The following is a 26,763-nucleotide window of genomic DNA, read 5'->3' on the forward strand; positions in this document are numbered from 1 at the left end:
AATATTTAGGAACTATTTGTCATTCTATACAATTTCTGAAAGATGGGATTACAGCTATCCTAAGCAAACAGAAATTTAAAGATACTTTCATTTCTTAGATTCCACATTATATAGTGTTCATCACAAGCATTAAGAATTTTTTTAACAGAAGTAACATACACTACTTATAATAAAATGCCTCACTAAATGATTCTGGGTCTAAGTGGGAAGAAAACCCATTTTGTTCTGACCTTTAATACTAAAATCTTGAAAAAGTCTTTTCTTTATTGCAAAATAAACACTGTAAGAGACACTGACAGTAGTAACACACTAGCAAAATATATACAAATGGCAGCTATGTAATTTTTCATGTTTTTTTTACATTAGAAACATGCATTTCTCAATTTAATCTCCTGATGAACCTCCAATATCAATATTGAGGAATTCTTTGATTTTATCATATAACACCAACACCAAAGCACCACCTGTACCACGAAGGATGTTGGAGAAGGCACCACGGAAGAATGCACCAGATCCTTCATGATGGTATATTTTCATAAAGCAGTCTAGGGTTCCTTTATATTGTCGGTCAGATTCGCCACTCTATGTTAAAAAGATAAATACTTTTCTATTAGTTTATTATCTTTTAGGACATCAGCACTATGGATAAAATTCATGCTGTGTTGAGTTAATGAGAATATTCGTAATACTATACTGAGAAAGGGAAGAATGTTCATACTTTTCAGAAACATTTGAAAACTGACCATACACTAGGTTTGCCAAACATTAAAGGATGACATCACATACATCATGATTTAATCTCATCACATTTCAATTAACTGAAAAAAGTAGGTCAAAATAAACACTAGAAAAATATGTTTGCAATTAGGAAAATGTTTGCAATTTTTAAAATGGAAATGACCCTAGATTCTTTAAATCTGTAGATGCAGTATAAATGATAAGTTTATAAGGGGCTAGAAAGATTAATGGGATTTAAAAGTTTTAGAACAAGTAAGCAAGCACAAGTCATCAGGAAGTAGAAAACAAGCACAGCAGAGCATATGACGGGAGAGGTGGCTTAGAGCTTACTCAAGTGTGAGGACCTGACTCCAATCTCCAGAACCCTCTTAAAGCTTGAAGCCCTAGGGCTCCTATGGTCAGACAGGGGCAGAGACTGGAAACTCCTGGAAGCTCAAGGGACAGCTAACCTGCTACTGGCAGGTAAACAAGAGACCCAGGTCTCAAGCAAGGTGGAAAGTGAGGCCTGACACCTAAGGTTGTCCTATGACTTTTACATGTATGCCTGCACTCACACAGATGAACACACGAGTATGCATAAACACAAACACACAAAGATTGTTTTTAAATCAAAAGATAATGAAAACAATAATATGAGAAGTTAAATCAGTTCTTTGAAATATTTTGGAGGAAATTTTTGTAAGTAATGTTTTAGAAAAAGAATGGTCTCCAAATTATTAGAAATGTCTAGAACAACATGAATGAAGATGATCAGAGATGTAAAAGAATAACATATAACAAACTTCATGATAATTATTTTTAAAACTCAGAAAAGTAAACCTACCAAAACATAATCTACAATTTTCAGGAAAATAAATCCTACAACTATAGAATTACTGTCTCAGAGATGCACATGTCAAAGTCGCTGTCACAATGAGATTTTGCTTTAAGGAAGTTGAATCACCTAAGCAGTGTGCATTCCTTTGCTATGCATTCCTAGGCCCTTTGCCATTTCTTTTTAATCATTAACAGTGTGTCTTCACTCATACAGTGCTATGAGTTTAGATGCAGGTTCTATTTTTATACCAGAACTTAGTACAGACTAAGCAGCCAAATGTTTACTGAAGAAATGAATGTAACATGTAAGAAGTGGAATACATAAAATTTAGGCATTTATATTTAGAACATAGGTTATTATAAATACTTTCTCAGCCTGGAGTTAAAAGTTAATAAAGTTTTTATCAAAATATACCTCAACAGGAAATTATTATGCTATGGCCTATAACTGAGTTTACCTGAGGTAATATTTCAGTTCAAATAGATATCTGGAAGCTAGAGATATTGCTCAATAGTTAGAATGCTTGCTGAACTTTCAAAGAACCCAAATTTGATTCTCAGAACTCATATGGTTGCTCACAAACACCTGTAAATACAGTTCCTGGGGATCCAAAGTCGCCTTTTCTGGCCTCCTTGGTCACTAAGCACACAGCTGGTGCACAGACACACACAAAGGCAAAACACCCATGCACATCAAATAGTAATTATTCCAAAAAAACTTAAAAGATGGATATTCATCTAATCTCTATCAGTCCTCTCACTCCCATAAGTAGAAGGAGTAGAAGGCAGTTTTGTTCTCACAGCAGAAAGGAAGAAGCTTTGCTGGCTGCTGGCTCTTTTTACAGCATGAAACAATACAAGCTGGAGTATACAAAGTAGACAAATGAACTTTGCCTTTCAGCTAAAACATCTCTGAAATCCAAACACATCACATCTGCATGTAAGACACCGATTCATTTAAGCTTACAAATCCATTACCTGCATCATCATACGTCTTCTAACTGTGTCAAAGGGATAGGAGAGTATTCCAGAGCAGGTAGTCACAATTTGAGCAATGATAAAAGAGATAAGAAACGGGGTTTCCTTTGGTTTTGGCAATAAGCCCTAGGAGAAAACATATAATTAATAATATAGTTTTCCAAAGTATCTTAAATTCTTAATTCAAAGGATATTTTTATAAATATATGAAAAATGATGAAATAATGTTTAAAGTGCAATAAAAAAACATCTGGGGCTGAGTAAAAAGTAGCTCAGTGGTAAAGTGCCTGCCTAGCATGTAGAAGGCCCTGCATTCAAATATCCAGAACCACAGTTGAAATCAAGTCTAGCTGGAGTTCATAACAGCATATAGGTAAGAAAAGGTACAAAGTCCACACATGGTGATGCTTTAGATTTATGGAACAAAACATATTTTCTATTATAATCAGACTCATTATTAATGGCACCTAAACAAAATGTCAGCATCCACCAACCAACAATGGTCTTTCATGTATAGCTGAAAAGTGAAAAGATGCCTGATGATATCTGAAGAGCAACTTTAAAGCTCCATGCTGGTGAAGAAGCATTCCTAACTGCCACTACTGCAGGAGATAACAGAAAGGCACATGAAGAATGCACAGGACATCTTCTGTAATTATGTAATGCATTTGAGATGCAATTTCCAATAATGTAAAAGCTTTAAAAATATGCTAAACTAAAAGTAACCTTTTCAGACCACAATAATGTTACTTAACTACATTCATACTATCAAGAGAGTAAGAGGAGTAACATGTAAGTCTAGTATAAAATTCCTCTCAACTTTTAATAAAAAACATTAATAATATTTTAATAGATTCCTTTTGGAAACATGCTACAGTGATTAAGAGCAAAGATGTTTTGTTTATGATTTAATAAATATCTTCCATAACAATTCTTAGGTTATATATTTTCAAAATAAGCATCTTAAACTTACAAAATAACATGAAGTGTAGAGTACTTAATGTTTTCTAGAACTAAGTAACAGCTCAAAAATGGCAGCCATTATTATAATCTCTTCTTACTGCATTATGGAAGTGCTATTAAAGTCTGAACTAAAAAGGCAAACTGCAAAGCAACCTGGAAAAAAAAAATCATGGCTTTTAACAATGGCCAGTGGCTGAATCAAGCCACATTTAATTAGCCCTTCCTTTGTTCCCACAATGACTATCTACATAAGAAAGGTGATAATAAAAATAATGTAACTGGCAAAAAAGTTAGAACATGTTTTGTTTTGTTTTTTTTTTGTTTTTAATCTGCTGAAGACACAGAGGCCCATGCAGAATACTTTCCATGGTATCCTGTTTATGATACAAAAATCTTAAAAATCTTAAAAGCATGCTCTCTTTGGCAGCACATATACTAAAAAGCTTCATTGTTGACAAAATGTTCTTATAAATTCAGTCAAAAAAGTTATAATTTAACTGAATTATATTCATATAATTGTCATGGATTAAGTGATTAAATGAAATTTATTCTCTATTTTATCATTCATTTTGATTTATGTAATTAAAGTATTTGTTAATTAGAATACACTAATTAGGATAAAAATAAGCCATGTTTAAAGTCACCAAATTACCTTAACGGTATCATAAGCTCCAAAATAAGAGGCTCGGTAAACAATGATACCCTGAACGGAGACACCAAACCCTTGGTATAGGCCAATAATTCCATCTGACTTTGCTATTTTCATAATGCAGTCACCTAAACCCCTGAATTGCCGTTGCTCAGGACCTAAAATAAAGCAATGAAAACTATAAGTAACATTTATATCAAATGGCTTAAAGTAATTAAACATTTTAAAGATTCAAATGATCTGAAACTTTTACCCAGAAAATTTCTAACTAAAGGACAAATAATCTTCCCATTCATTCAAGGTTTCAATTTTAAAGTGATTAACTGGAATTATTAATCTCTTATAAAAGCAAGCAATTTGACTTGAAATATGTCATCAAAATTATGAGGAATTATGAGATACTATCTAGAAAGAAACAAAGGAAATCTCCAGGGTCAGAGTTTTAATCTCAACAGAGAAGAACCACAACAAAAAAATAAGGCTTACAGAAGGATCTAGGAGAAAAAAAGTTATAGGCAAGCCTTGGGCTTACTTTTTGTTAAATGCCCATTGCCAATTTCTCTTTTAAAAAGAAAGAAAAAAGTAGATACTCTAAGCCTGATAACTATGTATTTGGTTCCAAAGAAATTCTGTAGATCAGGAACTGGAAAGATGGCTTAGCAGTTAAATTGTGTTTGCAGCTCTTACAGAGGACATAAGCTCAGTTCCTAGCACTTGTGCTAGATGGCTGACAAGTGCCTGCAATTTCAGTTCCAGGGATTGAACATCCTCTTCTTGCCTTTACCAGCACCTGTATACACCTGATGTTCACTCACACAGAAACATAAATATAAATAAAAATAGGTCTAAAAAACTGTTATATTTGATGACAATGTTGATACATAGATGGTTAAAAGCACAAAAGAATAGCTAATACTTATAAAAACTGTACCTTTTCCAATATCAACACCTAATCGGGTTCTGGCAAAATCTAGTGGATACACCACACACAAGGATGTTGCTCCAGCAGCCCCTCCAGAAGCCAGGTTTGCTAGAAACCACCTCACGAACTAAAACACACAAATTTTAAAAGTATTAGTCTATAGAATATGACTGTTCAAAATAGATGACCTACTTTTCATAAAGGTTAAAAAGCAACCTGACATGCAGGGCATTGGTGGTGCACGCCTTTAGTCCCAGCACTCAGGAGGCAGAGACAGGTGGATTTCTGTGAGTTCAAGACCAGCCTGGTCTACAATAGCTAGTTCCAAGACAGCCTCCAAAGTCACAGAGAAACCCTGTCTGGAAAAACAAACAAACAAACAAAAAAACAAAAAGCAACCTGACAGCTGTTTCTTTATGCTTATGAGAAGCTGTAATTATGAGATATGAATTACATTTAATATTTATTCTGGGGAATAATGCTTTGAGACTAATGATCCCTTAGTTACTTAAGCTAGAGATTTCAGAAAAATTGAAGTTAATATAGTTTTTATAACTTAATATATATGTTAATTTGTCAACATTTAATGTGCTCCATTTTTATTATTTTATAGATACCAGAGTACCTTCATTCTAAATAAGACATTATAGGTAAGCTAAATTCAATAGTCTTTTAGAAAATTTTAGACATATTGAAACATAATTACCTGTTTTTCTTTATTAACTCCAGACATGAATAGTTGTTTGTATTTGTCCTTAAAAGCGAAGTTTAATGCTTGTGTTGGAAAGTATCGAATAACATTTGCCAAATTGCCACGCCAATAACTTAGAAAACCTACAGAATCAAACACACAAATCCATTTTGCATTAGTAAAGAATGTGTGATCCCACTTCTGACACCATTCTGTAATGATAAAACTTTCAGCCAAGCCACCTGAGTTCTGCCTGCTGCATTAGGGCCCCAAATAATACACAGAGATTATATTATTTTACAATGCTGCTGGCCAATTGACTAGGATTTCTTATCTGCTAGCTCAGTCTTAATTATCATAAATCTATATATTTTATAAGACTTATCGAGGACACCTTCTGCTGGCATCCTCTTCCTGGGATCACATGGTGGCTCTGTAGAATAGAGAGCCGGAGGAAGAGGAAGAGGACAATTTCCAGTTTGTCCCTGCTTATATTCTGGATCCGCCTGCTATGTCAGACTGCCTGGATCACAGACTTCACTACATTTCCCAGAATCCTGCTTGACTCCTAGTCCCACCTAACTTGCTTCTCTATTGGCCAACAGAACTTTATTCAACAACCAATAAGAAAAACATGTACAGAAGGACCTCCCCCATCATCTGTGTTTTAACATTTTTACTGAAGGAGGAAACAGCATTAACTATGCAGCCCATCCCAATTTTGTTCATTGCAAACAGAAAAGCTAAAGAACTTATCAAAATATTAGCTAAATAAACACAGGTCAGGTCAATGGGAAAAATGCCTCACTAATAACCTCTGGCCTCATCCCCAAACCTGGATGCCAATTTCATTACTTTCCTATAGTAGTAAAGTAGTTTTGTGTTAGTATACTGCACCAGACAGACAGATCCATTTACCGAATTATACATACAACCATGAGAATTAAAAGAGGGCTGGAATTTACAAAAAAGGGAGAAGCTCAGTGGCTGAAGAAGAGTTGATCCATTTTATTTCAAGGTAGTCTCTTCTCATCTGTGAAGTAATAATCTCCCAGCTCAGTTCTCCATAAACTGACTGCCCAACCCTCATGACTCAGCCATCATGTCTAGAGCTCCCCTGGAACATGACAGTTAACTCTTCCATGCAAACTGTCACATGGTTTGGCTGTACTTTGAATAGTGTATCTCTATTCCTAACCTGAAGAATACCCCAAATCAGGCCTTTAAAAATAAACATTCCAAAGACAGGATTCCATAAAATGAAATGTTACCATATACAGGACTTGAAATGGGGAGAATACAAATTAAAACCATAGTTATTTTATATCTGTTTAGAACAGCTACCATCAAAAAGACAAAAATATTAGTTAAGTATGTAGGAAAAAAGAACCATGTATAACATATAGGATTGTCTGAAAAACCAAAAGCAGAACTACCATAGGGTCCACAATCCCACTCCTGAGTACATACATAGAGGAACTAAACTAATATGTTGAAGATGTCTTCATTTGTATGTGCATTGCTACACACACAGCCAAGATACAGGGTTAACCTAAGCATCCATCGGCAGATAAATTAAGAAATGTAGAATATATACACAATGGAATTACTGTTCCTTAAAAGAAAATGTCCTGGCACTTACAACTATGAACCCAAGGATATATTGGTGCAGAGACCTGCCTGCAGCCAGACATTATGTGCAAAGAATCTAAAATAGAGTTCTACATTGGGTCCCTCCTCTCAGAGATTGGGGAACCCCTCGGAAGAGGGGGAAGGAGTATTGTAGGAGTCAGAGGAAATACAGGACACCAGGAGATATGGCCCACTAAAAAACTAAGCAGGGCATACATGGGCTCACAGAGACTGAAGTGACAAGCATGGGGCTTGCAAGGGTCTGTACCAGGTCCTCTGACTATATGTAGTGTGTTGTTTTTGTGGGACTCCTAACAGTGGGGGCAAGTGCATCTTTCTCCTTTTGAGATATAGTTTCTCAGCCATGGCTGTCCTGGAACTCTTCTCTGTAGACTAGGCTGGCTTCCCAAGTGCCGGGATTAAGTGTACCACCATTGCCAGGCTGTATCTCTGACTCTTGTGCCTGCTTTTGGCACTCTTTTTCCTCTTACTGGGTTGCCTTGTCCAGCATAGATAGGAGGGCTTTTGCCTTGTCTAACTGTTTCTTGTTTTGTCCTGTTTGTCTCTTGGAAGCCTGGTCTTTCCTGAAAAGGAAATAGAGGGGGGAGTGGATCTGGGGGGAGAGGGAAAGTGGAAAGGAACTGAGAAGAGTAGGAGGAGAAACTGTGCTCAGCATGTAGTGTATTCAAGAAGAATCTATTTTTAATAATCATAAACAAACTTGAGGATATTATGCTAAGTAAAACAGGAAGCCACAGCAAGAAAAATGTCACATGGTACATTTATATGTAGAACCTAAAAACATCTAACAGGAGAAGAGAGAATGGTGGTTCCCAGAGGCTGGGGAAGGGTGTGTCTGCGGTTAAGTAAGTGGAAAAAAGTGACATGTTGGTTATATGGGGTGAATAAGTTTTGGGTATCTAACACAAAGTATGGGGCTTTAAAGAAAAATGTGCCAAACTTTATGAAAGTAAGCAAACAACTCCCATGAGAATGGGAGGTGTCCCAGAACTGGGGATCCACAGCATGGTGACTATTATTAATAGCACTGGTGTACACATCAAGTTTCCTGAAAGAGTGAATCAAAAACATTCTGATAAACAAAACACTCAAAATGTTTTAATTACATATGGTGATTAGTAACTTAATTTGCTTGATTGTGGTTATCAAGATAACTCATGTAAGGAAACATTCCCCTGTACATGTTATTGTATAATGTCAAGAACTCCCTCAAAAAAGCTAGGAAAACAATTTTGAGGCAACATTAACAAGAAAAATAGTAATTTGCTAGATATTTCTTTTAACTCATTTACCACTATTACCTACCCACTAATGAGTAGCATTTTTCCCCTTGTCCAGATGAAGTTTTGGGTTAAAATAGCTTCTAGGGCCCAGGGAATTTGTTCAGTGTAACTTGTAACTATATAGAATTAGAATTGAAACACAAGTAGTCTGACAGAATAACATACATGTCCACAAACATGTTAATCATGCATATGCCTACTGTACAAAGACGACCAACTTTCAGATGTGGTAGTGAACATTTTTTTTAACCCCAGCATTTGAGGCCAACTAGAACTACATGGAAACAGGGTCTGAAAGGTGTGTGTGTGGGGGGGGGGGGCAGCTGTCAAGTGGAAGTGAAACAAAAAAATTAAACATGAGGAATTTAAACAAATTAAAAGGGAGTATTTATTGCTAGTTAAGAGTTGTACTAAATTACTGATGATGGTGTAAAACTAATTTTTGGAGTATTTTTAGTGGTACTTAAATTTTTATTGGTTAATAAGAACTTTCAAAAGCAGAGCTACAGATTTGTTTTTTTCAGAGTGAACCCTGACTGTGTAAATGACACTAAGTAAGACTTAATTTTCTGGACCACAGCCATAGCAACACATTGACACTATACTGGAAAAGGATAGGGTCACTTTTAAAAGGTTCAGAAAGCACATTTTGGTAGGAGTCTTTCTAACTCATCAAGGGATATTTAAATTGAAAAAACAAACAAACAAACCAAGAAACTGGTTTGCAGTCACATGAGAAAGGCACTGGTCTTCCCATTTTGTCCATGGCTCTTACACACATATGATCACTTTGGAAATGGTTAATTCAGACCATGAGCTATTCACTGTAATTCTGACTACTCTACTAGACGTTCATTTCACAAAAGAGTCTTGCAGCTTTGGTTAACATACTAAATACAAATGAAGTTTTCCTGACAAAGATATTCTTAAATCAACACGAGACCCAGAAAGAGCATCACATTGTAATTAACAATGTGGGTCCTTCTTCTTTCTTTCTGAGACAGGATCTTACTAAGCAGCAGTTCATGTGGTCCTTGAACTTGCAGTAATCCTCCTGACCCTTGTTATTGTTATTACAATTTAGGATTATATTCCTCTGAATTGTACAAAGAAAGCTCCCCACATAGCATTTCAAAATACCTCTAGATGGCAAAGCTCTCCCTGCTGTGAGTTATCCTGATGTTTTAGTAACAATGACCCACACAGAACAGACAATTTCTCAAAGTTCTTATTACAACTATGCCTTGAAGGTAAAGTTAATGAAGACCAGAAAAATATATAGAATTAACTGAAGCTATAAGCATCATATTTCAGGAGTTGTATTTTAAAAAAATCAAGAAACATGTTCTTAAATTTAAAAAAATCCTTCAAAAATATTTAAGATACAATTATATTAGCATTGGGAAGTGCAACCTGACTAGAACACTTTATCTAATATTTAAAGCAGATACATTAACAACAGATTGGCCACTTCTTTTTTTGAAATAGGCCTCCAAATGTAGCTTTGGCAAGCCCTTGAACTTGTTATCCTTCTGTCCCTGACCCCATATAGGCAGTCTATTTTTTTAAAATTTAGTTATAAGCTGGGTGTGGTGGTTCATGACTTTAATCCCAGCACTCGGAGGCAGAGGCAGGTGGATCTCTGTGAGTTAGAGGGCAGCCTGTCTACACATTGAGTTCCAGCCAGAGCTACATAGTGAGAGCTTATTTAACAAAACAAACATCAAGAGATTTAAAAAGTTATTTTGTCTATATGAGTATTTTGCTTGTATTTATGTATGTGCACCATGTGCATACCTGGTGCCCACCAAATATAGAAGACGGCATCAGACCCATGGGACTAGAATTATAGATGATTGTGGGCTGTCATATGGATGATGAGAACCAAACCCAAATCCTCTACAAGAGAACAAGTGCTCTTAACCCTGAGCCATCTTGCCAGCCCTGCAGATGGCTATTCTACATACAGATAGTGCTTAGATTCCAATGTTAATCCCCTATATTCTACTCAGTAGTCAGGAAAAGTTGCAACCACATCTCTAGAAATAAAGTACCTTCCTCAATCCCCATTTTCTTGTTTCAAGTGGTGTGTCTTAATATGTTGCCCAGGCTATTCCCCAACATTTTAGCTTAAGCAATACCCCACTTGGATAGAGACCATTGTTCTATTTGATTTTGAGAAAATTCTACTACAGACCTAGTAGTAAAAGAAAGGACTGCTCTGGAGTTGAAGTCATTTCATTTCCTACTCTGAATAAACATTAAATCTATTTTCTTTTTTAAAGTTTGTATAGGGTTTTCAATAGAACCCAAATATCTGAATGGATGCATGCCTTCTGATAAGCTGATTACCTAACACAGGAACCATTTCAGCAATGGCTCATCAAGGGCTTTCACTGTTTATCAAATCATTTCAGTATTAATAAAAAAAATTCCATACCTAAAACAAACTTTTAAAAAAGGAATACTGATCTTATGGTTTATTTGTATTTTGCTTGGTGTTATTGTTTAACTCTAATTTGTAAAATGATGTAGGTGATGAGATGGCTCAACAGGTAAAAGTACCTGTTGTCAAGCCCAATGAATTGAGTTCTACCCCTAGGACACTCAACAGAGTACAAGGTGAGAAGTGACACCTGCAAGTTATCCTCTGACTCCACATCTATGCCATGGTACACATGAATGTAAACATGAAGCCACACAAAGTAGTTTTAAATAAATGATTTTAGAAGTTACATTAAAACACTACCTGTCCTGATTGCTGAGTTCTGGCCCACTCTGACACTCTGCACAGAGAAGACTGCCTTCCTGAAAGGACTGGTCTTCAGTTGTTTTCCAAAATAAGCAGAGCTTTTAGCTGATTAAGCAGCAGAATACCCAGAGGCTACAATGCATCCATATTTGTACTTCTCAGAAGCTTACTATTTCAAGAAACATATAAGCCACTTGCACACTAATTAACACAAACCATCTTGTACCCTGGGAAGTCATACACTCCATTTTTTTTATGGACCAGGCACAAGTGTACAAACACTGATGTAACAGACATACATGGAAAGGGTAGGCTAAGGTCTCATCTGCAAACAGGATACTTTTAAGGTTTTCTTGGCGTTGGAAATGCCTGTTAGATGGGTTAGGGCACTAAATTCTGGCAGGTTAAGAAATATCTTGTAATCTCAGGACTCTCAAAAACAGGCAGTAAGATTAACTCAAGTTATATGCCAACCTGGTTGGTCTACACAGAGAATTCCAGGCTAGCCAGGGCTACATAGACCTTGTCTCAGAAAAACAAAACAAAACAAAACAAAACAGTGCCTTGCACACTCACCAAAGCACCACTACCACGCACCAATAAACAAAAAGAAACATCTGCTAGGCTATAGCTGGCAGCTACCTCTACCCTACACACCCCTTTCTGACTGACCCTCCCCTTTCTTTCCTATCCTCTCTTTTCTCTGGAAGACACACCCAATTTCTACAGAGGGGCCCAATTCCTCGGCACCACCCCTTCTGGTGTCACCCCACCCTTTGAGGGATCCCTTCTTTGGATGATCTCTTTCCCGTGGGTTACTCCGTCTCTGGATGACTCCCAAACTAGAAGATATTCCCCTTATTTCCTCTGGTGTCACCCTGCCCCCTAAATTACTCCCTTTTCAGGATAACCCCCTTTCTGCTGTGTCATTCTCTTCCTCTAGATAATCCCCTCCTCTGGTCTTCTTCTCCGGTCTCTAGGTGACCCCCTTTTCTCTGGGTCACCCACCACCTCTGGATGAGCCCCATTCTTCTGGACCACCCTTCCTATGGGTGACCTCCTTTGTCTTTGGGTCACTTCTCCCCCTCACCCGTGTCTGGGACGCGGAGGCCAAGTTTGGCACCATACGCACCCTGCTCACGGGGAATGCGCACCAGGCAGTCCACTATGCCCTTGTAGCGCGCCTCGGGGCTGATCTGCTTGGAGGACGCCTGCACCTGCAGCAGCAGCTTCACTCGCTCGATGGGTGCCACCGCTGTCTTCGACACAGCAGCCGCGACCCCGCCGGCCAGCAGGTCCTTGGCGAAGGACACAGGGTCGAACAGCCCCTTCTTCGAAGGCTGCTTCTTGGAGGAGTCGCTCGGCATGCTGGACAGAAGACGGACAACCGACGGCTGCAGCGACAAACCAACACCTAAGCCACAATGATGAGGACCGGAAAACCGCTTCAGCTTTATCCTGGCGGGAAAGCGGCGCTAAGGATGCCGGGAGAACAGCGCATCCGGCACGGGCCTGAAGAGCTACTGCGCAGGCGCGCCCAACGGCCTTGCCGCCAGGCGTGGCGCACGTGACCCCAACACGTGTTTCCAAGTGCGCACGCGCAGTGTACAGCTGCTGTTGTGGGGCGGGGAGGGTGAGTGATCCTGCTTGCCGGAAGATCCTTCAACCTAATCGTACTCTGTGATTAAGTGCATCTGATTCAGTTGGCAGGCAGTTTACCCCCCCCCCCCCGCAACTTCTCAGGAGCCACACTCTAGCCAGGTGCTGCATGTGTGTATTCTCAGCAGGTGCAGGCACCCTTGGCTACATAGCAAATTCAAAGCCAGCCCGGGCTACGTGAGCCTTTAGTGGGGACCATCTGTCCAGTCATCCTGGTCATCGGATTTGCTGTTTCCTCCTAAGAAGTCAAACATTATTGCTTTGGTTTTGGGCAATCTTACACATGTAACCCCTTGAAAATTCATTCTATTGTATCAGTAGGAGAATGGAAATGAAAAAAAGCAACTCAAGTCTGAACACCATTAAGAAAGTAGCTTTAACCTCATGGTGTCCCTGAAAGGGTCTCAGTGAAACAAACCTGCCCTGTCACCACATTTGAGGATTCATCGGAAGCTGGTACCACATCCAAGCTGCTTTGGTAAGAATTACCCCGTACAGAATCTTTTTCTATCATTTTTTTTCATCAAATATACCAGATCCCAATATGGCAGCAAATACATATTCCTAATTTTTTCTTAAAGCATATTTGACATTTTTCAGCAAAGAGCCTGTCTTATCTTTTACATGGTCTGACCTACCAAGAACCTTGATGAGATTGAGCTTTTTTGAACACAAGGCCTAGTTTTTCATTGGTATCTTAAACATGCTATTACCTTTCTAATTTTGTGTCTAGGCATTTAGGCCAGGATCACAGACCAGGAATCTTGTTAATATTTTGATTACTGTTCATGATGTCAGCTGGCAAGGTCTCCTGGTTCCATGTATTTGCAACTGCTTCCTTTCCAGTGACTCACCAGCTCTGCCTATGTTTTCAATCCATTTTTTTTGTTTGTTTGTTTAATACACTGTGTCTAAGCTCCCTGAAGCAACTACTTTAATAATCACTCAGATTTTTTAAGTTAGTCTTATTATCACATTGATTTTAAACTTCTTGTGAAGCCTGCTGCAATGATCAGCTTTTTCTTTGTCAAGCCCTGTTGTGAAATGTTTGTCTCCTTTAAGAAATGAAGTACATCAACAAGAATGCTTGCAAAAGTTTAAGGAAGGCATTACTTCAATTACTCCCCAAGTCAGCTTGTATTTTTAAGGGTGGATCTATCTCTGGCCCTGGGGGACATGGTATCTCTGAAGACAGAAAAATAAGTCTTCTGCCTTCAGGGCCATTTCCACTGTCTCATCCCCGACACTTACGTTTGACTTGACAGCTAACAATATTATTGCTTATTCGTCTATGTTATCATCTGCATTCACTTACCTGCATTTAGTGATACAAGACCAACAAGAAAGTACTTACTTAGAAACATTACTTTTTTAACACTGAGGAGAGCACTTAGTCAAGCTACCAGTCTAGACTTGAAACTGACTGGCTTCATGACAACCTGCTGATCAAGGAAGGAAAGAATCGCTAGTGGTTTACACAACTATAAAAGTACTTGGGAGAAGGACCTCTGTGCTCCTTACTCCTCTCTCCTCAGGAATCAAAGATGATTTCTCACTTTGGGCTGAGGTCTGTCATGTCAGTAATTCCTTCCCAGGCAGCCCTCTTTACAACTTCACACCATACTTTCTTACTTCTCTGTTGCTTCTCCTAGCATTCAGTAGAATATTATATATTTGTGGTCTCCCTCTGCCACTGGAACACAAACTCTGTGAGGGCAGAAAGCCTTAGCTATTTTGTTCACTGCTGTATCTGCAGTGTTTAGCAGTGGGTAGAAGTTCAAGCAACATTTGTTGGGTAAGTGTATGTAAAGGGAACATAAAGATAGCAAGATGGTTCATTAGGTTAAGGTAGCCACTGCCAAGCATGAAATTCCATCCCTAGAACACACAGAGTAGAAAGAGACAGTAAACTACCATGGTGCTGGTATATGAGCACATGGACACATGCATGTACACATGCACACACACACACACACACACACACACACACACACACACAATGTAATAATTTTTAAAGGCAATTAATACTGCAAACAAACCTCCAAAACAGTTTTATTTAAAACTCTGAAAGTAGAAAAATAGCTTTAATTATATACAGAAATAAAACTCTTTATAATTAAATTAGTTCATATGGTTTGGTATATAGGTTCAAGTTTTAATAGCACTTACTATTTTTTAAAATATCCAAAATATAAATCTCAAAACAAGAGTGAGGATTAATTTTTTCTGGTCATTACTGTCTTGTTGTGCAGTAATAGGTAAGACTCAATCTGTATCCTTTGGTTCTCAAGCAGAGGCCATTCAAAGTTGATAAATAGCCACAGCTCACACTTTATACTTTACAATATGTGACAACAATGATTTAGAGAACACACAGAAACAAATAATTCTTAAAGCAGAAAAACCTAGTAGACTGGTTTCACAGTTTTATCAGTTTGTGTCAGAAATATTTAAAAAGTGATTATTTCACAATTACCATTTTGTTAGGTAAGCATTGTTATCCATAGTCCCTTGGCACAAAAAGTGAAACACCGTGTACTCTCTTAGGTACAGTTCTCTGACATGACAGAAACAAAAGAAAGCTAAGGAAAGGGAGAAGAGAGTGAAGAAAAAAAGAAAAGGCAAGAGTGTAAAATTTCTTTGGCCCAAGAAACGTGATAGTAGTAAGAAAGTACTTGTGTTTTTGTTTGAGATGGCCCTGCCTGTCCTTGTTTCAGAGGCCTGCCTGCAGCCTCCTGAATACTGGGATTATAAGCATGTGCCACCATGCCTGGCTGTGTCTGATTTTCTAAGAATGGTAGGCAGACATTGTATTTAAAATTCTCTGGAACAGTATTGTTAGGATGTGAAAAAAACCTAACTCAAGAAGGTTTCTCTGAAAGCCCATCACTATGGGATCTGTGCTTGTCACCTTATCCCTTCCCTGTAAAGGAGACAGACAGTACTCACTGTCTAACAGTCAGACTGAGTTTCAGATGTGTCTGAACTATTCAGAGAAATGGTCAGCTAAGTTTACCTCCAATATTCACCTGGAAATGAAAATTAAGATAGTATTTTATTTTTTGAAAATGCAGTATCTCTTCAACATGGACATTATAGTATACATGGACCACACAGCAAAAGGCCCATCTTTAAGATCTGTCATTTGCTTTGTATTTTACACCACTTTTTGAATAGTGTTCTCATGGCTGACACCAACAGATCAAGTTTGAGTGGGGAAAAAAAGTTCCCCGTATTAATATCCCTAGTTTGTTCTGTTTGAAAACCTGAGGTGGTCAACAGCTACATTGATCATAATTATCAGTATTAGAAACAGCTTGGGATTTGAGGGTGTGTCCAGAAATTAAAGACATTTAATAAGTACGTTTTTAGAAATACGGGAACACATACATTGGCACACAGGGAGTCTAGACTAATTTGACTCAGTGCTGTTAAGAGGGGAGAGATTTCAAACTGTTGTCTACATTTCAAGATCCACAATTTCCATCTCTGACTTGAAAGCTGAAATTAAAGCCCCTTAGAAGTCACAGGTGATGTAAACAGCTGGTGTCTGTCACCAATGCCTTGATGAGACTCTCTTAAACTGAGGACTGAGGGGGTAACAGTATTTTTTTATATAACCAAATAGCTCAAGATACACTGATGTTATGTAGTTTAAGCTAGAGGGCTCATGTTTAAAGGAGGGAAAATGCAGGGATGAACTTTAGATAGCTTGCCTTCCAACATATATAATCCTTGAAGGAGAAACTAACCACAACTGTAAAGTGTGGGGGATATTGAGCCTGTGGGATGTCCACCTGGGTAAGTGGTAATAATAAATGTAGCATTTGCTATATTTTTCTTTTCTTTAATACACTAAATTCTCATGGCCAAAGAAAATCAATGCCTAGTCAGTTTTCTCTACTACTGAAGCTTAGGTAAACTGCCATTGCTTAAAGTGCACCTCCTTCCTTTGTGAAAACCCAATACAGACTGATGCTTATTTATAAGACAAAAATTAGTATTTTATAAAAAAAGTTACCCTAGGTCAGTGTTAGCCTGTTTTTTCAGTGTTTTAAAAAGGATTTTATTTTCTAATTGTGAGTCTGTGTGTGTGTGTGTGTGTGTGTGTGTGTGTGTGTGTGTGTGTGTGTGTGTTACAGGTATTTTGAGCTATCTGATGTAGGTGCTAAGAGCTGAACTCAGGTCTCTTCCAGTGAGGTACTTGCTCATGACCTCCAGCCCTCATCCAGTGTTTTTAATATGATTTGTAGTAGTGATATAAAATGCATGTGTACTAGAACATACTTCAACAAGAAGAATAAAAGAAATGGAAGCTTATGGATGATTAAAAATGTCTCTTATTCCAAAATAAAGTTCATCACAAAGAATAAAGAGAATCGAACAAATATAAATTAACTTTAAACTTCTCCTGCACTGAGGTATCTACTAAAAATACTTAAACTAATGCACAGACTTTTGATTTGATAAGAAAACAGAATACAGATACTGCGAATTTAGATACTAATACACAAAATAAAAACAATATTTTTATTAACTGTGACTTTCAAAAATCCCAATGCAATAGTAATATTATTAGTACACAGATACAGGGCCCCTCACAATGACTACAGAACCTTGTCATCTCTTCAATTTCATTCCTTCACCAGGTATAAAGTCAGTATTGGGTTTTAGGAAAAACAATGAGTTGAATATGATCCCCAAATAAACATCTATATTATTTTTTATTAAAGAATTCACATTATTTAAAACTATTCAATAAATTAGCAATCTTGTCTCTGTATTTTGATCAAATATCTACTCAAATGTCTTCTATAATACTACATATGAATTGATGCAACAACCCAAGAGCATGGCATCTCAGCGTTTAAAAAGATAAGTTCAATAGTGAAAGATGACTAAGCTGAGCCTTATTTCTATATGTTGATTTCAGCCATTCTGACACTGTCCCACGATCCCTTTGTGTGCTGCTTTGAATCCTACAAACACAGCTACAATGTTAATCCAAAGAACAATTTAAACGCCATTTCAATGGCAATTTCTGTGACTGAGTCGTGAAAACAGACATACAGTTCTTGAGGTTTGGGGTGAAGGAAGAGCCTCCTGCAGAAAGAAAAAAACATAGATATTTCAGAAATTAATGGTGATAAAACCTTCCCCCTTTGTTTCCTTTCAGTTTTGGGAGAACCAATAATAAGCTGAAAAGACAAAAAACAAAATACCAACCCACCACCATCACCACCAAACTCATGAATCTAAATCTACAGAAAACAGAATACAGCTCAGTTTCCAACTAAACAATGTATGTCCTAATTAATGGCATTGTTCTAGAGTATAAGAACTCTTATTTAATCAATGCACATCATCATATCCGTCAGTCTTGAATATTCAACCTGCTTATTATTAACATCCAGGCAATACTTCCTGTATCATTTTGAGCACAGTAGCCATGAAATATTTTATTTCCACTTACATTTTAAACTGCTATTGTTACTAAACATAAAATGACAACCCATTTGCAGACAGATTTGGATTAACACTACATTTGTGTGTGTGTTTGCATATACATGCACCTCGTGGTGTATGTATGTACAAGTAAACAGACAGCCTTAAGCATTGGCTCTAGTCTTTCATGTTACTTGAAATGAACGCTGTTGTCTACTGCTGCAAACTTCAAGCTTTCTGGGCTTTTCCTGTCTGCCTCCTATCTCCCCAGAGCAGCACTAGAATTACAAATGTGTTTTACTGTGTCTGGCTTTACACAGACTTTGGGGATTTAAACTTGGATCTTCATGCTTGTATGGCAAGTGTTTTACCCACTGAATCCCACTGTTCTGGAATTATCTTTTTGTATGTTGTGAAGATTTGTTGTGAGGATTAGTTTAATAAAAAGCTGAATGCCCAACAGCTAGGCAGAATTTTCTGGCAGAGAGGATGCTGGGAAAAGAAGGGAGGAGATGTAGGAAGACACTGGACTGACACAGAATGAGTTGGACACAAAAAATGGGATAGAGATAAAAGCCACATGATAGAATGTAGATCAATAAAAATATGGGTTAATTTAAGTTGTAAGAGCTAGTTAGTAATAAGCCTAAGCTATTGGCCAAAATTCTATAATTCATAACAAGTCTCTGTGTGGCTATTTGGGAGTTGGCAGGCAGGACAGAAAAAAAAATCTGCCTACGACTCAATATAACATTAAAATTTTGTTTGTTTTTTCTAAAGAGTGAAAATTTTCATACAGAGCCAGGTATGGTGGGACACACCTGTAATTGTAAGCACTTTGGATGCTGAGGCAGCAGGATCATGAGTTTGAGTCCATCCTTTTCTAGATTCAATCTCAAAAAGAAAAGAAGTTAATCTATTTTTCTATAAAACACTGTACATAAACAGAAGAGTTTATTTGGGGATAGTTCTGTCTGACCTCCTTTAAATCAGGACCATCTGATTGTTCTATCCCTACTCTCAAACCTAGTGGATTACCTATCACATCACAAGAGAGCTTAAAACCAGAACCTACTCCCAGATTCCGACTCAGTGGTCTGGGCAAAGGTGCAGGAAGCTCTGGATTACACAACTGATTTGGTGGTTCTCAATTCCATAGGCCAGTGGACAGGCAATTATCTGGATCATTTGTTGCTTATCATATAGCCTAGAACCACCTCATAAGTGTCCAACAACTACTGTCCTACTAAACAGTTTCCTTTCCTTTATGAGCTCTACCCCAGCCTCAGGAACTTTCTGTAGTTCAGCCCCTCCCTTAAAGATTCGGTTCCTTAGCTAGGAATGGGAGGCTCTCAGCAACAGGTTTCACTTAAGATTTCTAGTGCAGTCACTCAGTTTATCTTTGTGTGGGTCAGTCATGTACATCTTGTCAGCCCATCTCACTGCCATGGACCTTTGTTCATTCATCCCATTTCCTTAACCTAGAAGGTTCATTCCAAAGATAATTGAGCTTTTAAACCTTTCAACGTGCCTTGTTTTTTTAATCCTTGCTTGGATTTTTTTTTTCTTCAGAATTCCTGTAGTATTTGGTCTAGTCTATTGTATGTGCATATTATATATATACATATATACATATTATATATATACATATTATATATATACATATACATATATGTAGATAGTCATATTTACACATAAATATACAGATACATGTTAATACTGTATCAATCAACACATAGTGAATGTACATATTTCTTCTACAAGGTGTAAGGCTGGGAGGTGATGACTATATTTTTGCCTCTGAGTTCACTATGTTACTCATCCATCTATGCTGTTTGTCTAACATAACTCCATTTAATACACATTCATATTTTACCAAGTTGCTATTGAGTGCCAGGTGCTACACAGACATCAACTGATTTCATGAAGCTGGCATTCTGGTGAGGGGATGCCAATAGGCAAACACGAAAAGCAGTAAAGGAGGTGGTGCAGAAAATGACAGATGCCACTTCAGAAGGGAAGGAAGCTCTACATGGGTCCTCCTTGAAAAGATAACCAGTCAGTGTTGATGGATGTAATAGGGGGAAACTCCCACACAGAAGGGAAAAGCAGAAACAGATGCCCTGTGCCAATGAAGCTGGCCCACAGTGGACAGGTGGAGTGACATAGACAGGTATGTTTTGAAGGAGTGTGTGAAAAATGAAGAATTAAAAAAAAAAAAAAAACAAGAGGGAGCCAGGCAGTGGTGGTGTACTCCTTTGATCCCAGCACTTGGGAGGCAGAGGCATGCAGATCTCAGTAAGTTTGAGGCCAGACAGCCAGGATTGTTACACAAAGAAAGCCTGTCTTGAGAAACCAAAAAAAACAAAAAACAAAAAAAAACAAAAAACAAAAAACAAAAAACAAAACAAAACAAAAAAAAACCCAGTGTGTGTGTGTGTGTGTGTGTGTGTGTCCTTTCTTTTCTTTAATCAAACTCCTCCCCCATTATCCTCTCTTATCTTCACTGGAAGGACACAGGGAGGTAGGTATTTAGAGGAAAAAACAAAACAAAAAACCAAAAGCAAAAAAATCAAACTCTAAAATACATTAAAAGATTTTAGCTTGATTACAGTCCCAGGCCAATATTTAAAGATATCTGTTACCTTTGCTACTTTCCTTCAAGTTTCTAACCTTTCATTTCACATGTACACACTTCCCTCATACTCACCCCACCACCCAGTATGCCATAACTGGTGGCGTTTTCTTCTGATCAGTCCAGTTTTCAGGTGAACATTCAAATAGCACACCATGTTCTTTCACAGCGGTCAGAGAAGACATTGAATCTGCAGACTCAGAATGATCTTCACCACGCAGTACTTTCCTATTCTGCAAATTAAGAGCAGTTATGAGTAAAATTAACTAGTACTGACAGTGTTAGTCTAAAATGTTTGGAGCTGGGAATGTAGCTCAGAGGTAGAATGCTTGCTTAGTATGCACAGAACCCTGGCTTCCATCCCCAAAGTAGAAAAAGAAAATGGTTTCACATAAATATCTGAAGATGATAATGATGGCTGACTCTGGTTCTAAGTATCTACAATGTTATCCTTCCTGTTAGCCGGCAATTTTTTTCTATTCATCAATTCTTAAATATTATCTCCTAAGGTGGATTACAAGTTTTCCCCCAGCAGACAGCAAATGTTATTCTCTCCCCCTCTTCACCCCCCCACACCCCCCACCCCCAGCTCCAAGACAGGTTCTCACTACATAGACCTGGCTGACCTGGGGCTGGTCTCTCCAACTTCTGGCACTCTTACTGTCTCTTGTTTGGGAGTGGTTGGATTACAGACATGTGTCATACATTTGGCCTATTTTTTTCTTTTAACATTTGTATGTGTCTATATATGCGTCCATGCCAGTGAGTACCCTCAGAGGCCAGCTACCTTCCTGTTAGAAGCTCTGCGCTCCAAACATCCACACAGTCTTTTCCCTCTTTGTTCCTGTCTATTCAAAAATTGCTTGACATGATCAGGGGGAACTTGTAAAACAGTAACCTGCACTACTGAGCCTGACTAAGATTAAATTCTGCTTGACACTCACTCTACTGGATTTACTATTTGTCAGTTTATTTAGCTCCTTCATTAGGAGATGGACTTCAGGAAAGGATTTCGTTTGTTTTCTTTCCTAGCAGCTAGAATAATGTTCTGTGCAGGTTAGATGCCTTAACATGTAAGGCCAATTTCTGTTACTAAATATGACCAGATAGGGTGATGACATATCCAGAGCATCCAGCAGTACAATAATACAAGAAGAATGAACCCAAGAAATGAAAGCAGGGAGGCCTCCCTGCTCAAACATGACACTTCTTGTTAATAACACTTTCCAAGAACCTGAAAGTATGGAAGGCAGAATTCTACTGTTGAATGGGCCCTGAGAAGTGATATACTCCAGTTGGATCACTTTATAGCTGAGGAAACAGGAAGAGTCAGGGTTCAGGCCAGGGTTCCTTACTCCCAGCCCAATGTCATTTTAAACCCAAGTTCTTCACAGGACTGGTATGCTTCATACATCACCATTGTCTTCAGAGAGCTGCTCCTGGACAGATGTTAGATCAGTTACAACCTCCTCTCTCTCCTTCTCCTCCCTTCTTTGTTCTTAAAAGATTTATCTATTATTCTTGAGTATATATGTGCCTATGTGAGTTTACATGCATCACATATGTGCAGGGTCTGATGGAGTCCAGAGGGCATCAGATCCCTTGGAGTTGGAGTGACAGGTGGTTGTGAGCTGTCTAGGGTAAGCTGGGAACCACACCCCAGGACCTTACAAGAGCAGTTAGTGCTCCTAATTGCCGAGCCACATTTCCAGTCCTTCTTATTTTTGAGATAGGGTCTTATGTATCCCAGTCTAGCCTCAGACTCACTATGAGGCTGGAGATGACTTTTGAATTTCTCATCCTCCTGCCCCCACTCCTGGGGTGTTGGGTTTACAGATGTGCACCCAGGGCTTCTTGAATGTTAGATAAGCACTGTGCCAATTAAGCTGCAGTCCTAGCCATAAAGCTCTGAATGTTTTTCCATAATGAGAGATCGCACCAATTTTCCGATCACCACTAGAATCCAGTTGATCTTTGAATTATACATAACACTACTACTTCAGAATAGGGTGCAACATTAAATGACATTATCCTGGATTGAAACACTACCACCAATTAACAGACATGAGTGGCTAGCTGATATTATATATGACCATTTTGTACTTTGCTGTGGAAAAACCAGGCCCACCATTTCCAGAGGTAAGATTCCAGACCACAGAGCTCAGTATAACTGAGTTAAATAAAACACTGCTGGTCATGTTGATTAAAGAAAATAAGAGTTGATATTTGCAGAAAACTATATTTAAATATTTACCTCTTCCTTCAATGTCTGTTGGAAAATTGCACGGATAGAGAGACAACACTGATGGAAATTCTTAATTAGCTGAGCATGGACGGAACCGCCTAGCTGAGCCACCTCTTCATGGGTGGGAGTGATGAAGATGCCCTGCACTGTTTCTAAGGCAACATAATGGAAGAGTGTATTCTCAGGACCAGAGGTCAATCTTGAAAAGGAGAGAAAAGGAAATTGAAGTTAGAAGAATTTTTCATTTTGAATTCTGTAGCACTTTCACAAGACTATGTGAAATAATATTAGCAGAATAATTATGGACAGATAGCTGAACCAAACATTTAATTCCCTGTCCTTGACTAAAGCACGTGTTAGGCTATTCTTAACCCCTAATGGAGACAAACAGTACCAGCCATGGAAGGAAATGCTAATTCATTTGCAAGTAACTTAAATTGTCTCTTCACTAAACAACCAGTTGGCTGAGCCTTCTTTTTCCATGGTTTGTATGAAGAACTGAGCTCATGTTTGGCAGAAATTCCAACAAGCCATAAAAATGGTATCAGTTTAGAGCACGACACATACCATATTATCTCCTAACAAACTAAACACATAAAATCAGCAGCACTAAACTTCGCATGGCAACAACACTGATGATCCTGAAATAATGTAAAATGGTTAACAATCACAAAGTGAGGCTAACATCCTTATCTCGGTGCCAGCAGCTGACAATATTCCACACTACTACAGTTTCTCACTTAGACTCTGTTTATCTATCACTCTAGATGTGGTGGGACCTGGGGGACTAAAGTCTCATGCAATAGCCAACTTTATTCAAAGCATCAGACAATTTATACTCTGAGGGTGAAGAGGAGTTACATGAGTAAAGTGTACAATCACAGAGTAAGCCAAACATGGCAGACAAGCCTCATGTATACAGCAAGCCACACGTGGCAAAAACATGTTTTTCCATAGACAAATGTAAACAAATTACAATAGCCAGCTGTAATGAATAATCTGGAGTAAACTAATTGCTAGCTGTTACACCTGGGAGGGGAATGAACCTACAGCTCAAGAACAATTCCATGTTTTTGAAGAAACTGAGGTTACAAGACTCGTGTCTTGGTTTCATGGAGTTTTCTCACAAGCACTCAGAATTCTCACATGACTCTATTCTTGGACCACGTTCCGACAATGTTCACATACTGTTTACAGTTTTTCTTTTTTTTATTTTATTTTATTTATTTATTATATAAACAACATTCTGCTTCCATGTATATCTGCACATCAGAGGGCACCAGATCTCATTACAGATGGTTGTGAGCCACCATGTGGTTGCTGGGAACTGAACTCAGGACCTCCGGAAGAGCAGTCAGTGCTCTTAGCCTCTGAGCCATCTCTCCAGCCCCAGTTTTTCTTTTCTTTCCCATCTCTTCCTCTCATATTTAATCTCAGACAGGTCAGCAGAACCTAGTTGAGATGTTTATGCTTCCCCAAAGAAGAAAATTTAAAAGAATAACAAAAAAGCAAGAAATAATAAGTTACCATGAATGTCTTCTATCTATATGCCACAGTGTGTGTTTGAAAGTATGTTAATTTCAGTTTTCATAATGATCATACATGACAGTAAATGTTATTCTGCTCCTCTTAACCACAGGGAAGTAGTGTCTGGCACTGGGATGAACCTGACCCAGCTGCACAGCCAAGTAGGGTTTGGTGACTTTGCAGTCTGCTCTCTCTGTATCCCAGCTTTTCCTCTCCACTGCTGAGTTTCAGGAGCTGAGAGACCAAAGCAATAAAGCCAGGAAGGAAAACAAGAGGTGGGGTAAGCTGGGACTGTACAAATACAAAGTGGATGCGACTTTGACATTGACTAAAATGCTGGGTTTATTATATATATTTACAATGGTGTGTATATACAAGTAGAGTAATATAATTTACCTAATAACATGCTTTTAAAATGAACTTTCCACATCAGTAATTAATAAGTTATCCATCTTAGGCATTTTAAAAATAAGAAATTTTTAAAATGAATTTTAAAATTCATTTTAAATTGAATTTGAGAGTTTGCTTTTACTAGATATAATGTCAAAACAATGTAGGATTTAAAAAGTATGGCAGTAATGAAATGACCTTAAACTTTCAAGTCATTGCTAAATGGAAGACTAGGGTTTTCAAAGGGGTTTCAGCTTACCGTAGAAGGCTGTACTCAAATTTATTTGTTTAAAATTTTTTTAACTATTAGAAATTAAACACTCATGTGTTGATGTATTAAATGTTAACACATTAGATTTCAGAGCACTATTTTAATCAGGTAAGTTATCTTTGTTTTGCCCTAACTTCAGAACAAAGTATTTCCTGACAACTGCTATTTATACACTTGCACTTAGACAATATTTCCATCTTTAAGATGGTGGTTGTTAAGTACCCATGTATGTGTATTCTGCTTCTACATGTTCTCTTGCCAAGGACAATTAATTTTGTTTTATCAACTGGTCCCACACGTGACATCAACATTAAATATCAGGCAAAATGATTCAGGCAGATCAGGTAGCTAGCCACAAAATAAATGTAAAAGAAGTGCTTATGAGGCTATAGTTGCTCAGTCAGTAAATCACTTGCCTTGCAAGCATGAAGACCAGAGTTTGACACCAGAACCAATGCAAAAATCTGGGCATGAGGGTGCACATGTTTAACTTCAGCCATGGGAAGGCAGAGACAGAGGAGCCCTGGGGCTCATTAGCAAGCCAGCCTGGCAGGCTTAAGTCCAGGCCATTGAGAGACTGCATTTCAAAAGACAAGTCAGGTAGCTCCTAAGGAATGACAATCAGGTTATCCTCTAGCTTCCACACAGAAGCATACACAAGTTCATCTGCATGCACGTGTGTGCGCACGCGCACACACACACACACAAAATGTATAACAGTTTACAAGGTAATTTATACATTCCTTCTTTATTCAGGTCTTTTTACTTCAGGATTCCTTATTCAATGTAAGTTTGAGCTTTAGCTATTTGTTCAGGACCAGTTTCTAGGACCCAGAGTCTGAGAGGGAGACACACAGGAGGATGTGTTCTATGGAACTGCAGCAGAGGGGTGAGTGAGAGAAGCAGGATATAGCAAACAGAGAAGCTGAACTGTGCTGCAGTTGCTACAGAGCCGCCATCTACCACCTGGAACCAGGAAGTGTGGATGGCCTTTCACACCTGTGTTGAATTTAGGCAAATGGCCAACCCTTTGTTCGACAGAAGTGATCATTCTGATCTGTATGCCAGTAGCAGCTATCACTTACAGGAACTGGGCTAAGCATAACCAGGCATCTACTAGAGTCTAAAATTAGCCTTTAAACTCCA

The 26,763-nt window shown here is 38.2% G+C and overlaps 2 protein-coding genes across 2 annotated transcripts in view; both read right to left on the reverse strand.

Moving 5' to 3' along the window:
* Nucleotides 1–236: 236 nt before the first annotated feature.
* On the reverse strand, nt 237–12,812 carry Slc25a31 (solute carrier family 25 member 31). Its single transcript, XM_027391814.2, has 6 exons — nt 12,578–12,812; nt 5,773–5,900; nt 5,076–5,193; nt 4,148–4,302; nt 2,533–2,658; nt 237–582 (listed from the first exon to the last, which is right to left on the reverse strand). The coding sequence occupies exons 1-6, from the start codon at nt 12,810–12,812 to the stop codon at nt 385–387; spliced, it is 960 nt and encodes a 319-aa protein (XP_027247615.1). The 3' UTR covers nt 237–384.
* A 2,327-nt stretch (nt 12,813–15,139) lies between these two features.
* Intu (inturned planar cell polarity protein) overlaps nt 15,140–26,763 on the reverse strand; it is a 67,326-nt gene continuing 55,702 nt past the window's right edge. The window contains exons 14-16 of the mRNA XM_027391943.2: nt 23,439–23,628; nt 21,260–21,417; nt 15,140–18,207 (exon numbers count right to left, since the gene is read on the reverse strand). Of these exons, the coding sequence (XP_027247744.1) occupies nt 18,096–18,207; nt 21,260–21,417; nt 23,439–23,628 (460 nt within the window). The 3' untranslated portion in view covers nt 15,140–18,095. The remainder of the gene's footprint in view (nt 18,208–21,259; nt 21,418–23,438; nt 23,629–26,763) is intronic.

This window comes from Cricetulus griseus, assembly GCF_003668045.3.
Source record: "Cricetulus griseus strain 17A/GY chromosome 1 unlocalized genomic scaffold, alternate assembly CriGri-PICRH-1.0 chr1_0, whole genome shotgun sequence".
Lineage (NCBI taxonomy): Eukaryota > Metazoa > Chordata > Mammalia > Rodentia > Cricetidae > Cricetulus > Cricetulus griseus.